The sequence below is a fragment of the Marmota monax genome, unplaced genomic scaffold (assembly GCF_021218885.2).
Source record: "Marmota monax isolate L192 unplaced genomic scaffold, Marmota_monax_Labrador192_F-V1.1 WCK01_AAM20220418_F8-fsc01731, whole genome shotgun sequence".
NCBI lineage: Eukaryota > Metazoa > Chordata > Mammalia > Rodentia > Sciuridae > Marmota > Marmota monax.
This window is the reverse complement of record NW_026692350.1, coordinates 4,907-21,523: the sequence shown is the minus strand read 5'-3', so window position 1 is coordinate 21,523 and position 16,617 is coordinate 4,907. Positions and strand designations below refer to the sequence as shown.

Sequence of the window (16,617 nt, the reverse complement as noted above, 5' to 3'; positions counted from 1 at the left end):
ATAAGTAAGATCGACAGGCCCTTAGTCATGCTAACGAAGAGAAGAAGAGAGAGAACTCAAATTACTAACATACGGGATGAAAAAGGCAATATCACAACAGACACTACAGAAATACAGAATATAATTAGAAAGTATTTTGAAACCCTATATTCCGAAAAAATAGAAGATAGTGAAGATATCGATAAATTTCTTAAGTCATAGGATCTTCCCAGATTGAGTCAGGAAGACACACACAATTTAAACAGACCAATAACAAAGGAAGAAATAGAAGAAGCCATCAAAAGAATACCAACCAAAAAAAGCCCTGGACCGGATGGGTATACAGTGGAGTTTTACAAAACCTTCAAAGAAGAACTAATACCAATACTTTTCAAGCTATTTCAAGAAATAGAAAAAGAAGGAGCTCTTCCAAATTCATTCTATGAGACCAACATCACCCTGATCCTGAAACCAGACAAAGACAAATTCATTCTATGAGGCCAACATCACCCTGATCCTGAAACCAGACAAAGACACCTCAAAGAAAGAAAACTACAGACCAATATCTCTAATGAACTTGGATGCAAAAATTCTCAATAAAATCCTGGCGAATTGAATACAAAAGCATATCAAAAAAGTTGTGCACCATGATCAAGTAGGATTCATCCCTGGGATGCAAGGCTGGTTCAATATATGGAAATCAATAAATGTTATTCACCACATCAATAGACTTAAAAATAAGAACCATATGATCATCTCGATAGATGCAGAAAAAGCATTCGACAATGTACAGCATCCCTTTATGTTCAAAACACTAGAAAAACTAGGGATAACAGGAACTTACCTCAACATTGTAAAAGCAATATATGCTAAACCTCAGGCTAGCATCATCCTAAATGGAGAAAAACTGAAGGCATTCCCTCTAAAATCTGGAACAAGACAGGGATGCCCTCTCTCACCACTTCTATTCAATTTAGTTCCTGAAATACTAGCCAGAGCAATTAGACAGACAAAAGAAATTAAAGGCATAAAAATAGGAAAAGAAGAACTTAAATTATCGCTATTTGCGGATGACATGATAATATATTTAACAGACCCAAAAGGGTCTACAAAGAAACTGCTAGAGTTAATAAATGAATTCTGCAAAGTGGCAGGATATAAAATCAACACGCATAAATCAAAGGCATTCCTGTATATCAGCAACAAAACTTCTGAAATGGAAATGAGGAAAACCACTCCATTCACAATATCCTCAAAGAAAATAACATACTTGGGAATCAACTTAACAAAAGAGGTGAAAGATTTATACAATGAAAACTACAGAACCGTAAAGAGAGAGATGAAAGAAGATCTTAGAAGATGGAAAAATGTACCCTGTTCATGGATACGCAGAACTAACATCATCAAAATGGCGATATTACCCAAAGTTCTCTACAGGTTTAATGCGATGCCAATCAAAATCCCAACGGCATTTCTTGTAGAAATAGATAAAGCAATCATGAAATTCATATGGAAAAACAAAAGACCCAGAATAGCAAAAGCAATTCTAAGCAGGAAGTGTGAATCTGGTGGTATAGCGATACCAGATTTCAAACTGTACTACAAAGCAATAGTAACAAAAACAGTGTGGTACTGGTACCAAAACAGGCAGGTGGACCAATGGTACAGAATAGAGCACACAGAGACCAATCCACAAAATTACAACTTTCTTATATTTGATAAAGGATCTAAAAGCATGCGATGGAGGAAGGATAGCATCTTCAACAAATGGTGGTGGGAAAATTGGAAATCCATATTCAACAAAATGAAACTGAATCCCTTTCTGTCGCCATGCACAAAAGTTAACTCAAAATGGATCAAGGAGCTAGATATCAAATTAGAGACAGTGCGTCTGATAGAAGAAAAAGTTGGCTCTGATCTACATATTGTGGGGTCGGGCTCCAAATTCCTTAATAGGACTACCATAGCCCAACGGTTAATAACAAGAATAAACAAATGGGACTTACTTAAACTAAAAAGTTTTTTCTCAGCAAGAGAAACAATAAGAGAGGTAAATAGAGAGCCTATAACCTGGGAACAAATTTTTACCCCTCACACTTTAGATAGAGCCCTAATATCCAGAATATACAAAGAACTTAAAAAAAATAAACAATAAGATAACAAATAACTCAATCAACAAATGGGCCAAGGACCTGAACAGACACTTCACAGAGGAGGACATACAATCAATCAACAAGTACATGAAAAAATGCTCACCATCTCTAGCAGTCAGAGAAATGCAAATCAAAACCACCCTAAGATACCATCTCACTCCAGTAAGATTAGCAGCCATTATGAAGTCAAACAACAACAAGTGTTGGCAAGGATGTGGGGAAAAGGGTACACTTGTACACTGCTGGTGGGACTGCAAATTGGTGAGGCCAATTTGGAAAGCAGTATGGAGATTCCTGGGAAAGCTGCAAATGGATCCACCATTTGACCCAGCTATTGCCCTTCTTGGACTATTCCCTGAGGATCTTAAAAGTGCATATTATAGGGATACTGCCACATCAATGATCATAGCAGCACAACTCACAATAGCTAGACTGTGGAACCAACCTAGATGCCCTTCAATAGATGAATGGATAAAAAAAATGTGGCATCTATACACAATGGAGTATTAGGCAGCACTAAAAATTGACAAAATCATAGAATTTGCAGGGAAATGGATGGCATTAGAGCAGATTATGCTAAGCAAAGCTAGCCAATCCTTAAAAACAAATGCCAAATGTCTTCTTTGATATAAAGAGAGCAACTAAGAACAGATCAGGGAGGAAGAGCATGAGGAAAAGATTAACATTAAACAGAGACAGAGACGAGTCGGGGGAGAGAAAGGGAGAGAGAAGGGAAAGCATATGGAAATGGAAGGAGACCCTCAATGTTACACAAAATTACATATAAGAGGTTGTGAGGGGAAAGGGGGGGAAACAAGGGAGAGAATTGAACAACAGCAGATGAGGTAAAGAGGGAAGATGGGAGGGGAGGGGAGGGGGGATAGTAGGGGACAGGAAAGGTAGCAGAATACAACAGTCACTAATATGCCATTATGTAAAAATGTGAGTGTGTAACCAATGTGATTCTGCAATTTGTATTTGGGATAAAAATGGGAGTTCATAACCCACTTGAGTCAAATGTATGAAAGATGATATATCAAGAGCTTTGTAATGTTTTGAACAACCAATAAAAATAATAAAATAAAATGCTGCTTCATTTTTGCCCACTGTTTTTTCCAACTGTTGCAATTGTAACTGCACTTAGCAGTGTTTGTTTCCAAATGCTAGTGCCTCTGTACATTTCTCAAGACTTCATAGTCAGTCGAGAGTCTTGGTGGTATTTTTATTGATAAGATTTTGACATCACTATTTTTTTACCCTGTAAGAATAAATGTTGTGTTTACACTAGATAGATTAAAATTATCAGTGCCAGATCTATAGGGATGTTCTGAAGAATATAGCTGGGTCTATAAAAAAAGCCCCAATATATAACATATTACAATTCTCTGACCCCCCCAGCTGAAGAAATATTTAGGATACCCATAATGTGATTGAATATATAAGAACATATAGTTCACATACAGAATATTTTTCTGCAAATACATATAAACACATGCAAAAAAATCAAAGAAGAATAAAAATACTTATAGTGTAGTATATATTTACATTGGGGTTATTGCAATAAATAGGGTCCTGCTTTTACTTTGATTTTTTTTTTGTGTGTGTGTGTATGTGTGCGTTTCAGAATATAACCTCTATATAGAAGTGACATATTTTTAAGACAAGTCAAACAACATATTGCTTATTTAGAAGAAATTATACTCCAATGAACAGAAGACAAATATTCTCTAATTGTTTTCTTGTTAGTTGTTCTCAACAGTGTGTATTCTCCAGAGGTCTGTGTCCCCTGAGTTAAGCAGGAATATAGGTTGAAGATCTGTCTCTTTCTCTGGCATCCCCATGCTCCTACCAAAAGCGTTTGACAGATGGTGAAATGTTGTTAGTTCCATCCCTTATTGAATTCTATTCTGTAAGAGTCACTGCCTTTAAAGGGATGCAAAAATGTATCAGAGTATTTTAATCATGAGGCAGAATGTATATGCAGTATGTTCATAATGGCAAGGAAGGCCACAATTAAAAATATATATCAGGAGAATCTGTCTTTTGGTAATTTACTTTAATGTTGGGGCATCTTTGCCTTCTTCTGTGACATGTTTAAATCCAGAAATTGCTTTGAAAGGGGAAAAAAAACTATCAGGGCTGACGGAGAGTATTGTCTATTGAGTTCAGTGAGCAGTGCATATACAATGTGCTAAATTTTCTTTTCATGATTCCTAGGATAATTTGACAGAGTTTGAAACTTTGCTCTTAATTGCTATATCATACTAGAGGATTTAAGTGAAATCTTAAAGGTAGGTTTTGTTTTTTCATTAAATTTATTGAATTTAATGAGATAGAGAACACGCATGAACACAAGCATAGAAATGATAAATCTTACATTTTTTTTAAATGTTCTAATGATATATGTGAAAAGAATATTGATCATGAGAAAAAGTAATATTTGGATAACTACGGAAGTTTTCTTGGAAGAGCTGTGTAGGGAAATTGTGACGAAACAAGACAAATTTAAATCATGAGTGGAGGAATGAAGTCAATTCAGTAGATTAGAAGAAATAAATATTTTCATAGAATACAATTTTAAGAAACATGTATGAATGGACAGAATTGCTTGTTGATGTATTAAGGAAATATCATCAAAACCCATAGCCTCTGTTTGTGCACTTTGAAAGAAAGCGGAGACAAAAACTTCAATGACTGTATTCAAGGGTTGTTTGAATGGTAGGCTTTTTAAAAATATCTTTTTAATTGTAGATGGACACAATACCTTTATTTTGTTTTATTTATATGTGTCTCTGAGGATCAAACCCAGTACCTCACTCGTGTTCTGCAAGTGCTCAACTACTGAGCTACATCCCCAGCTTAGATGATATTTTTTATTAGTTAACAAAATATGTTCTGTTGAAATGCCTGCTGGCCACAGTAGGAGTGAAGAATGAGAGACAGCTTGGTATTTCCTCATTTTTATTTAACCTTGATTGATTTTACAGCAGCCTCAGCCTGAGTTGTGGAAAGTATAGGCAAATGCAAAAAGCACCAGGCAGTGGTGGGGGAGCAGTCAATGGGCACTGGAATTCACAAGGGAATGTTAATTAAAATCTGAAAGGTGTTCACATATAAATTTTTAAGACTATGTTGTCTTTTGTAATGCCCTAAATATTCATATGAATGCTGCAATCCTAGCAATCCTGCAGGCACTTATCTTAATGACCTCCAAGGAACACTATAACTTTCATAGGACCATCACCACAATATTATTCTAACAATAATTGCCTTGTGTACATTTTTATGTACATTTTTATTTGTAAATAATGAACACACACTGCAGACCACCTCAAAATGATAGTGAGGTAGGAAGGGAAGGAACACCTTTTTTTTTTTTTTTAAGAGAGAGAGAGAAAAAAAAATTAATATTTTTTTTAGCTTTCGGAGGACACAACATTTTTTTGTTTGTATGTGGTGCTGAGGATGGAACCCGGGCCGCATGCATGCCAGGCGAGCAAGCTACCCTTGAGCCACATCCCCAGCTCAAGAAGGAACACCTTTATGTGCTCCTGAACCCTTCCATTTTCCAATGCCTCCCTATGGTAGCATACTAAAATCACATTATTGACCTAATAGTTGGGATGCAAAAAGAGTTAATAATTGCTTGAATGACTAATTGCTCAAATCATAATGCAATGTAGAAGACTGGAATGGTCACTAATGATCAATAAGCCTAGTTGGAAGTGAAATTACAGTCCAGGATTCTAGGCAGACATCAACCTGAATTAAGCAAGAAGTAGAGTTATGGGTTGTACAATTGGATCAAAGGCCATGAAGCCAATAATGGGAGATAAGAGAAGAATCAAGCTGAGCATAAAATTTTAAAATCAATGCACTATCTCTAAATTTCTCCAAGATCATTAGAGTATGAATCTGTGGTTCATGGCTTTTGTCAGTAACCCTGACAAAATTTGACATGGTAGTGAACGAACCTGACTCAGTTCAAACAATTAGCTGCAAACTGTATGTTTGTAGAGATATAGAAATAATAGTTTCCTGAGTTTCTTCCTCCGTGTCCTTGATCAATTTTCTTGGGATAGTGAGTCTAGTGTTAGTGCTTAACTTCAGATAAAGAAGGTTAATGTTGTAATAAGAATATTGAACATACACTCTGGGATATGTTTTAACCCTTTGAGAAAGTAAATAAATATTCAGTAAATATAAAATAAGGTTATTTAGCCAGGCAAAGTAAGAAGACTGAATAAAGTGACTTGAAATATTTGAAAGTCTATATTCTGAGAATTATCATTATTTTTCTTTGTTCCCTAGAATGAGAAATGTGTATACTGAGAAAGAACAATTCTAAACTTCAATACTAATAAAGGACATTACAAGGTACATGTTTAAATATGGAATTGACTATGATGACTAGTGCCTCAGTTTCTTGTCATGACAAGGATTCAAGAGAACTCTGAAATGTGAGCTCAGTGGCTTTATTGTGAAAATGGGTGGCAGGAATTTTGTTAATGGAGACTCAATACAAAGCTTGCAAAACAGAATTCTTAGAATTTGGTTTTATTTCCTTTTTTTCTAGATACACATGACAGTAGATTGTATTTTGACATATTACACATACATAGAAGAAAATATAACTTGTTCCAATTAGGATTCCATTATTGTGGTTATATATGACATGGAGTTACATTGTTCGTGTATTCATATGCAATAGGAAAGATAGGTCTGATTCATTCTACTGTCTTTTCTATTCCCTGCCCTTACCTTCATTATCCTTTTTTTAGTCCAATAAGCTTTTACATTTCCACTCCCTTGTCCTGGGTTAGTAATCAAATATCAGAGAAAATATTCTGCCTTTGATTTTTTGGCATTGGCCTATTGCACTTCTCCAGTTCCATCCATAATTTCATTATTCTTTAGGACTGAGTCAAATTCCATTGATTATATTTACCACATTTTCTTTATCCATCCATCTCTTGAAGGGGTTTTACATTGATTCCATAGCTTGGCTATTGTGAATTGAGGTACTAAAATAATTGAAGTGGCTGCATCACTAGACTATGCTGATTATAAGTCCTTTGAGTGTAAACGAGGTGTGGGACAACTAGGTCAAGTGGTGGTTCAGTTTTCTAAGTACCTTCACATTGCATTCCAGAGTGCTTTCATGAACTTGCAGTCCCTCCAGCAATGTCTGAGTGTATGTTTTTTCCCACATCCTTGCCAACATTTTTTAATTTTATTCTTGATAATTGCCATTCTGAATGCAGTGAAATAACATCTTAGTGTAGATTTGATTTATCTAATTGTTAGAGATGTTAAATTTTTTTTTCATATATTTTTTGACCATTGATAATTTATCTTCTGTGAAATGTCTAGTGTTACCCTTAGCCCATTTATTGATTAGGTTATTATTTTTTTTTTAAGTTAAGTTTTTTGACTTCTTTGTATATCCTGGAGGAGCTTTTGTTAAAGATTTTCTCCCATTCTGTAAGCTCTCTGTTCATGTTCTTGATTGTGTCCTTTGCTGTGAAGAAGCTTCTTAATTTGATATCATCTCATTTATTGATTCGTGATTTTGATTCTTGTGCTTTAGGTGTCTTATTGAAGAAATTGGTTCTTAAGCCAACATGATAGAGAGTTGGGCCTACATTTTTTTTAGTAGGTGCAGAGTGTTCCTTTTACCATTTAGATACTTGATACTTGAGTTGAGTTTTAAGCTTTTTATTATTTTGTACTTATTTGCATGTTAAAAGCATTTACTATTCCCAAGAACTTACGTGATTTGATAATATGAATAAGACAATTATCTCAATCACAGTCTGACATTACTACACGTATCCTTGTCTGTCATAAAATTGTATTTTAATGTGAAGTCTTCCATACATCAGAAATTCCATATATAGACAATTTTTATTAAATTGTGGTGTTGAACACTTCCACTTTTTTTGTTCCAGATAAGACAACTACCATCCTGAAGAACACAGCAACTTGCTCTGAAGCACCAGCCAGCAAGATTCCCAAGGGGAGCAAAAGGTCATCACTGCACACTGATCACGTTCATCCTCCCGGGCCTACATTGAGCATCACCTCAGTGCCTGCCTCTCCACCATGTCAAGTTCTGCTGTTGTATTTTATTTTCCTTCCTCATATTTTTCTTGTTCAAGAAGGATTATGGTACGTGAAGTCAGAAACCAGAGCTCTGTGGCCACATTCATCCTGGTGGGGTTCTCAGAATTCCCGCACCTACAGGCACCCCTCTTCCTGGTGTTCCTCAGCATCTACACTGTCACTCTGGTGGGGAACTTGGGCATAATTGTGGTCATAAGGTTAAATCCCAAGCTTCATACACCCATGTACTTTTTCCTCAACCACCTCTCATTTCTGGATATTTGCTACTCCAGTATATTCACACCCAAGCTGTTAGAGATCTTGGTTGTGGAAGACAGAACTATCTCCTTCAATGGGTGCATGACACAGTTTTTCTTTATTTGTATGCTTGTGATTACAGAAATGTTCATGTTGGCAGTGATGGCCTATGACCAATTTGTGGCTGTGTGTAACCCCCTGCTCTACACAGTTGCCATGTCTCATAAGCTCTGTTCCCTCTTAGTGGCTGGGACTTACATGTGGGGTGGCCTGTGCTCCTTGATATTCACTTACTTTCTGCTAGTACAGTCCTATTGTAGATCTAACGTCATAAATCACTTTGCCTGTGAGTACTCGGCCATCCTCTCTTTGTCCTGCTCTGACACTTCTTTCAGTCAGATGGCATGTTTCGTCATTTCTACAGTCAATGAAGTGTGTAGCCTCCTGATCACCCTTGCCTCCTATGTCTTCATCATTGCCACTGTCAGCAGGATGCCTTCTAAGGGTGGCCTCCGCAAAGCCTTCTCCACCTGTGCCTCTCACCTGACTGCCATCAGCATCTTCCATGGGATTATCCTCCTTCTCTACTGTGTGCCCCACGACAAAAGCTCCTGGCTCCTGGTCAAAGTGGACACTGTTCTTTTCACTGTCATGATCCCCATGCTGAATCCCCTGATCTATAGCCTCAGGAACAAAGATGTAAAAGAGACAGTTAGGAGGCTAATCTACACCAAACTGCATACTCTCCACATAAAATTCAGATAAATGTTTTTGTATATCCTAACAGTACATAATTTTTAAAAGTGTTTTTGGTGATACTTAAGTTTTAACTAAATATATAATATGTCTTCTCCACCCAATATTGAATAAGAAATGCTCTTAAATATTCTGAGTGCTTTCTAATTTTCTTGTTTCATTACAAATATCCTTCTTTTGTATATTTCTTCTGAAGAATTTCAGAAAGCATGATTTTGAACATTTTCACTGAATGCTACAGAAGTCCAGGATCAGGAGTTAGAAGTCCATACTTAGAACTTGCTTCCTGTTCTACAGCCGGACTCTTCTTTGTTCTTTATACTTAAGTGGTAAAAACACAAATGACAGCTTTGTATACCAGAATCATACTCAAGCCTTCAGAACCCACTGTGTTTACTCAGAAAGTTCTGTGAAGCATAACTTTCTGTTTTACTTTAACACTTTAAGTGCAATAAGAAACTTTTGTTACATATGAAAAATATTGACTGACTTTATGAATAAGTCTTGAAAATAAGAGGTATATCTGTATGCATCACACATTTGCTGAGTATCCACACAATATGTTACAGTTCAATGAAATGTATTGAGATAATGCTGAGAGCAATGAAAATTTATGGTTACTTCTAACAATACGTGTATCCTGTTTTGAGGGACATGACATAATAGTTATGAAATTGTACCTTTGAGCATCCATTCTAACAATAAACTCATCTCTTATGTAAGTGTTTATGAGTAAATTTCCTTATATACCATTCAGTTGGTTAAACAGAGGAGTCAATGTTATTTATGTACCCTGTGCTTTCCTGAACATCTGTAGGTTACATTGATTATACCTCCAAAATAGATCTATTTCTTTTTTTTAAGGAAGAATTTTTTTTAAAAAAACATTTATTCTATTTATTCATTTGTATAGATCTATTTCTTGATTTTTATTCTCTTTGATCTATAATTGTAATACATTTGGAATATAGTGGTTAATGAAACCCTAATATGGGTATTTTTCTTACAAGAAAGTTATTAATGAGAGATTAGCTATTATGTTCTTAGAAAATTTTAAATCTGTTTATTTCCCTCTGTTGATTAGAGTTGTAATATACATTTCTATTACATTTACAGTGAACAGCATTCTCTTTGTAAAAAACGTAGTAATTGACTCTCTGATAATGTCTTTAAAATTTTAAAACATGTTCTAAAATATTTTTAAATGCCTAACTAGCTCTTAAGTAGATGAAGAGATGAAATATCACCAGTAACTCAAAGCCAATCAAAGCCCATTCTCCCAACCCCCAGCAATAATAAAATTATTACTGTAATCATAAATATACACTACTTCTTCTATAGGTATTAACTGTCTATCTCTTAAAACACAAATTAGCATTTGCCATTGGCAAACTTTAAGGGAACACAATCATGTAGTGTGTGTTTCATGCATCCAACTTTTATAAATTATCCATATTATGATCCAATTAATGATTTTTACAAATCATTAATTTTGGTGCATGCATTTATTATTTTAAATTTTTTGTCATTATTTAATATTTCATCAAGTGAATATTCCAGAAATTTTTGTAAGTCCATATAGATTGAAGGACATTTGGCATGCTTCAAATTAGGAAATATATTCTGTTTTACAGCACATAAATACTCTTTATAATGAAATTGCACACGTATTTGCATCTGAATATTTTAAATTTTTCCTATCAATTTACACTTTTAACAGTATTGTTCAAAAGTTAAAAAGTTATTATCTATTTTCTCATCAACACTCAGTAATATCAGTCATTATTTTTACCCATTTCTTGTAAATATTTCATTGCAGCTTTAATTTAAATATTTGTGTTTATTGAGATAAGGCACATTCTAATGTACTTATTGATATTTTTTCTAAATGTCTATGTATGATGCTTTGTCAGCATTTTGAATTATTTGTGATTTATATTATTTATAACTGAAAAATTTCACATACATTATGAAAATTATCCCTTTGTCAGCTGTGTTCCTTGAAATTTTTTTACATCATGCTTTACTTTTTATGTTACTAATATACATTGACAGAGAACAAGTTTAAATTCTAACTTAGATAATATAATTTGTCTAATGTTTTAAATATTATTTAAAACCATATTTATCCCTTTGAAATCAAGAACATATTCTTCCCTGCAGTATTCAAGATAATTTTGTTCTACACATTCTGTATTAACATTTATTTGATAGAGTTCCTTCAAATATGCTAACATTAATGTAAATTTTTAATGATTGTCCTTTTAGAATTGCTGAAATTTTTTTTCTGACAAACAACAACATATTTCATTTATCCAAAAAATTTATCAGCAACCTCCCCCCAAAAACAACAAAAATTCATATGTACTAAAACAGAATGTGATTTTCTTTTTTGTGAATTTCAAAAGGTTCATATTTTGAATAATAAATTACAAATTGTATAAAATATGGAGTTATTGTTATAGATTGGTTGTATTTTTCTAATAACCAGAGTATCAACATGTTGAACTTTCCCATATGATTTGGTGATTTAAATTAGTTATAGTTTAAATTAGAAATAAGGGATTTTCTCCAAATTGTCTTGTTTATACTTAGAGAAAACACCTGGTGAAGATTCTCTAAGGTATGATTCCCCAAGGTCAGTCAGTTTCAGGTAAAATACTCAAAGCAAGGCCTGAATTTGACTTCTGGGTCTGACTCTCCTGAAGAGATTCTGTGATGCCCAGATTTGTTTTTCATAATAAGATAATTTTTATATCCTTGGTATCTTCAGTGGTATATATTTTGAATAGTATTCTCATTGCTTAATTACCAACTAAAATAATTTGTAAAACAGCTACTTTATTTGAGAAATAATTTTTTTGATTATTTGCTAAATGAGACTTCAATAAATAAATCTGGATTTTATTGAATTATTTAATCTAAACACTATAGTAGGATTTGGGTGGGGGAAATTATATTAAAACATTACAATTATTTTGGTCAGAGGAACACCTTTTGAGCCTAGTGACCGTCGTGTGTATATCCATCAACTGAGAATAAGAATACCAGGTATTGAACTCTCTTTCCTAAACCTTTAAGACCTTGGCATGATCTTGTTTTAAACTTCATCTGTGTTCTTTAATAATGTTTAATAACTCTGGCAGATGTTAATGTTATGAAAATTATCCATTCTCAATTTTTAAAAATCTTTAAGAGGGAGATTTTAAATAAATTCTAACACTGTAAAGAGATACAATGTGCCTTGTATATAATTTTTACTTTGAAGTCACATGGGTGAGTGAAATCTGGTGTGAAATCCCTATTTATCACAGAAGTTTTCTGGAAGAGTGTACCTGGAATCTGATAGTAGGAGGTAATAGTTCTTAGAATTTGAGGGGAAATCTGTTGTCCTATTTGGAAGTGATATTTTGATGAATGTATTGAATGATAAAATAATATATGCATGAGAGATTGAAAATGCTGAATGAACAGAAGAAACAGCAGTAGCCTATAGGGATGAAGGTACATTAGAGATTATAGGTCATCACACAGAAGTTCATAGATTACAGGTATGTTGTGAAAAGTTCATTTTGTAAATGTATAAGAATTTGAGCACCACAATAATGTAAGACTTAAATTCAGTTGTGCAGGGTAGGAGTAAACTGGTCACCTGAGGATCCCCTGTTACCTAGCTGATTATAAGTGGAATAAGCATTAAGTTGAGAGCACAGTTTAAGATCTTTCATTTGGCTCTAAGTTGTTTTGCTCAGCCTGAAGTCAAGATGAAAAGAGAGCCTGAGGGAGCCAGAGAAAGGCAGGGAGGAGGGAATACAAAGAAAATAATGATTAGACCTTGTATCAGGTCAACCTAAGTGGAAATTCTGCCTTAGATGCCTGTTCATATGCAGGACTGAAGTTGTTAGTTCTCTCTAAAACTCTTCTCCTTAAATATGCAAATAGAATAGTCTCATGTGCATTAAAGTATTATTATTATTATTATTATTATTATTATTATTATTGTTGTTGTTGTCACGGGTACATGTACCTGATATCATTATGTATATGGGGCATCTCTAATTGGAAAATAATGTAAAAACATCATCCAGGACTATGTTCCACAATTAGGGAATGAGCCCAGAACTTAGTTTATTGTTTTCTTTGGTTTGTGACATTATTTTTATTAATTGAATAAGAGACTAATATTCTCAAGGTTTGAGAGCCTGGAATAAATTTGTATGTAAAACTAAAGGTGTACTTAGAATGAAATCAACAAAGAACACTGCTTTTACTATCTCTGCCAAAATTTTTCTACTTCTTGTTCCCTATTGGCCCATATCTTGCTTTCCAAAACAATATCTGGCTCTGCGTTCTAGGATTTTTCTTTATTCGTTAAAAATTACTAGTAAATTTAAAAAGACAACTTTATAAAGAATAGAAAAAAGAAACTGAGTCCTAGGTGGATTCCCTACAATATAGAACACAGTCCTGGATGTTTTAACATCAATTTCTAAATTAAGATATCCCATATACTTAATTATATCATGTAAATGAAGCAGTTACAGTAATAATGATGATGATAATCTAATGCCTGTAGGATCATTGTATTTTTATAGATAAGAGAAGAGGTGCAGAGAGCATGAATAGCTTCTCAGAGCCACATACAAACAGGCCACTGAGGCAGAATTTTGACAGGGTATTCTGATCTGAAGTCTAAGATTTTTACAAAGTTTGTACATATTTTCAAGAAGAAATGTAAATGATCTATTAATAAGGCTTGTCCAATCAGCAAAATGATTCCTAGTATTTATAGCACTGGTAATCTGACAGAAAGATGTCAAGATGATATGGCCAATTAAAGGAAGCATTATTGAAGAAAGGGGAAATAATTCAGGTAGATGTGAAGATTCAGACAGTGTTTAACACACAAGGGGAATAAATGTATAAAAGTGGTGTGTTTGTGCTGGATTTGCCCCTTTGCAGACAATGCAAGAAACCAGCTTAGGGTTTTCTGACAACTAAATATTATCTATTGTGTGATGTAAACTTTAATACACAGAGGGGAAAAATATTGCTGAAGACGTGAAAACAGAAGGATCCTTGTGTTTCCTTCTACCCTGAAGTAGGTCCCAACCTTGTTTGGCAGACCTCATCTGTTTGACCTGCTTAATTATATCACACCCATAAAAGTAAAACTCAAGTTTTACATCATGTTTTGATTACATAGATTGGTCTAAAAGTCTAGGATTTCTGGTAGAAATAATGTATATCTCAGCCTTCCAAATTTGCAAGAATTCCAAAAATAAAGCATATCATTTCTATATTTGAAAAGAACCATTTGTTCAATCACATGAACAATACAGAAAGTTAAAAATGAAACAACACAATGACTCCATGACCTGGATATGGGTGCACTGTTTGTAAGGTGAATTAGCTGTGGTAAATTATGTAGAAAGTCATGATTTTGTATAATTGTAAAAATGTCTGTAAAGTGTCGCTTAATACAGATCAATATTGCCTCAGATTTCATGTGTGAAAATATTAGAATTATTTATGCTTGTGAACCAAACTCTGATATACACTTCAATCCTTACTAAATGCATTTATATCATAGTATTTTACACCCAACATCAAAAGTTGCTTTTTGTTAGTTGAAATTTCTTCCTTTGTATACATTTTCTTGTTTGTATGTTATGTATACAATTTATATGTTTTTTTTTGTTACTGCACATGATATTTTTCAAATTTTTCAAGTTTTCAAAATTAAAGAATGTTCAACATTTTTCCTTAGAAGTAAAATAATTTAGATTATATAGCTTTTACAGATGCTCAAAGGGTAGGGTAGCAACATCACTGAGAAACTGAATGTCAATGATTTCAGAGAAGACAAATCAAGGTTTCAGATGACCAAAGGGGATTCTATGCAACTTTGACTATCGGGTATTTCTAGAATAGTAACACTAAAATATCCACACTGAACTTCTCAGTACCAATTAAGTTGCAGGAATGCATATCTGCCTGACTGGATTATAAACAAGGAATACCTGGTGAAACACGTTCCTAGGATCCCTATTGGCAGGCACGGTTGAGCCATCTCTGTGGTAGAATGTCCCGCTGCCATGAATTAAGATATGTTCCTTTGCTTTCCTTTCACAACACCTTCTCTCTGCTCTTTCAGCTTCTTGGGATGAACTCTCAGATTTCCTCCAACAGGAGCCAAATGCAGCATGAGGGGAACCAGAGTACAGTCTTCACTTTCATCTTCCTGGGCTTCTCAGAATATCCAAAGCTCCAGGTGCCCTTGTTCCTGATATTCTTGACTATCTACACCATTTCTGTGCTGGAAAACCTAGGTATGATACTGATCATCAGGATTAACCCCAAACTCCACACTCCCATGTACTTTTTCCTCAGCCATTTATCCTTTGTTGATTTTTGCTACACCACCACAATTACACCCAAACTTTTAGATTTCTTGGTTGTGGAGGACAGAAGTATGTCTTTCAAAGGATGCATAACACAGTTTTTCTTTGGCTGCACATGTGTCATCACACAAACGTTTATTTTGGCAGTGATGGCCTATGACCGGTTTGTGGCTGTTTGTAACCCCCTGCTCTACACAGTTGCTATGTCTCGAAAGCTCTGTGCTCTGCTGGTGGCTGGAAGTTACATATGGGGTGGAATCTGTTCCTCTACACTCACATATTTTCTTTTGGCCCTATCTTACTGTGGATCTGGAATCATCAATCACTTTTGCTGTGAGTACTCCGCCATCATCTCTGCATCCTGCTCTGATTCCTCCCTCAGCCAGTTGGCATGTTTAGTCATCTGTATGTTCAATGAGATTTGTAGCCTGCTGATCATCCTCACCTCCTATGTTGTCATAGTCATTACGGTCATCAAGATCCCTGCAAAGGGTGGCCTCAGAAAAGCTTTCTCCACCTGTGGCTCCCACCTGGCTGCTATCTGCTTCTGCCACGGGGTCATCCTCCTTCTCTACTGTGTGCTAAAATCTAAAAGCTCCTTGCTCCTTGTCAAATTTGCCACTGTGTTTTACAGCATGGTCATCCCTATGCTAAATCCCCTCATCTACAGCCTAAGAAATAAAGATGTCAAGGAGACCTTGAGCAAGTTAATGCACTTAAAAGTGCTTTCTCACTCGTGATAGTGACACACACCCCCCACACACATTTCCCTGCTAACCTCAATATAATGTGGATTAAACATTGCATTGATTTTAATTGTTTCTTCAAATAATGGTGTGCAATTGTTTAGAGAACTTGTGAGTTAATTTAAATATATCTGATTGTTAAATCAAGTTATACTTTGATAACCACTATGAGCAAAGGGGAATAATGAGAAAGGAAATTCTGTTTTATTTTGCCTC

The 16,617-nt window shown here is 34.7% G+C and overlaps 2 protein-coding genes across 2 annotated transcripts; both read left to right on the top strand.

The window, feature by feature from the left end:
* The first annotated feature begins 8,300 nt into the window (after positions 1-8,300).
* Positions 8,301-9,260, top strand: LOC124090943 (olfactory receptor 1165-like). Its single transcript, XM_046441754.1, has one exon. The coding sequence runs from the start codon at positions 8,301-8,303 to the stop codon at positions 9,258-9,260; it is 960 nt and encodes a 319-aa protein (XP_046297710.1).
* A 6,157-nt stretch (positions 9,261-15,417) lies between these two features.
* LOC124090945 (olfactory receptor 1165-like) lies at positions 15,418-16,395 on the top strand. Its single transcript, XM_046441755.1, has one exon. The coding sequence runs from the start codon at positions 15,418-15,420 to the stop codon at positions 16,393-16,395; it is 978 nt and encodes a 325-aa protein (XP_046297711.1).
* The last annotated feature ends 222 nt before the right edge of the window (positions 16,396-16,617 follow it).

What these genes read in the sequence shown, in the direction of transcription:
- LOC124090943 (XM_046441754.1), top strand. Translation starts at nt 8,301, where the DNA reads ATGGTACGTGAAGTCAGAAACCAGAGCTCTGTGGCCACATTCATCCTG.
- LOC124090945 (XM_046441755.1), top strand. Translation starts at nt 15,418, where the DNA reads ATGAACTCTCAGATTTCCTCCAACAGGAGCCAAATGCAGCATGAGGGG.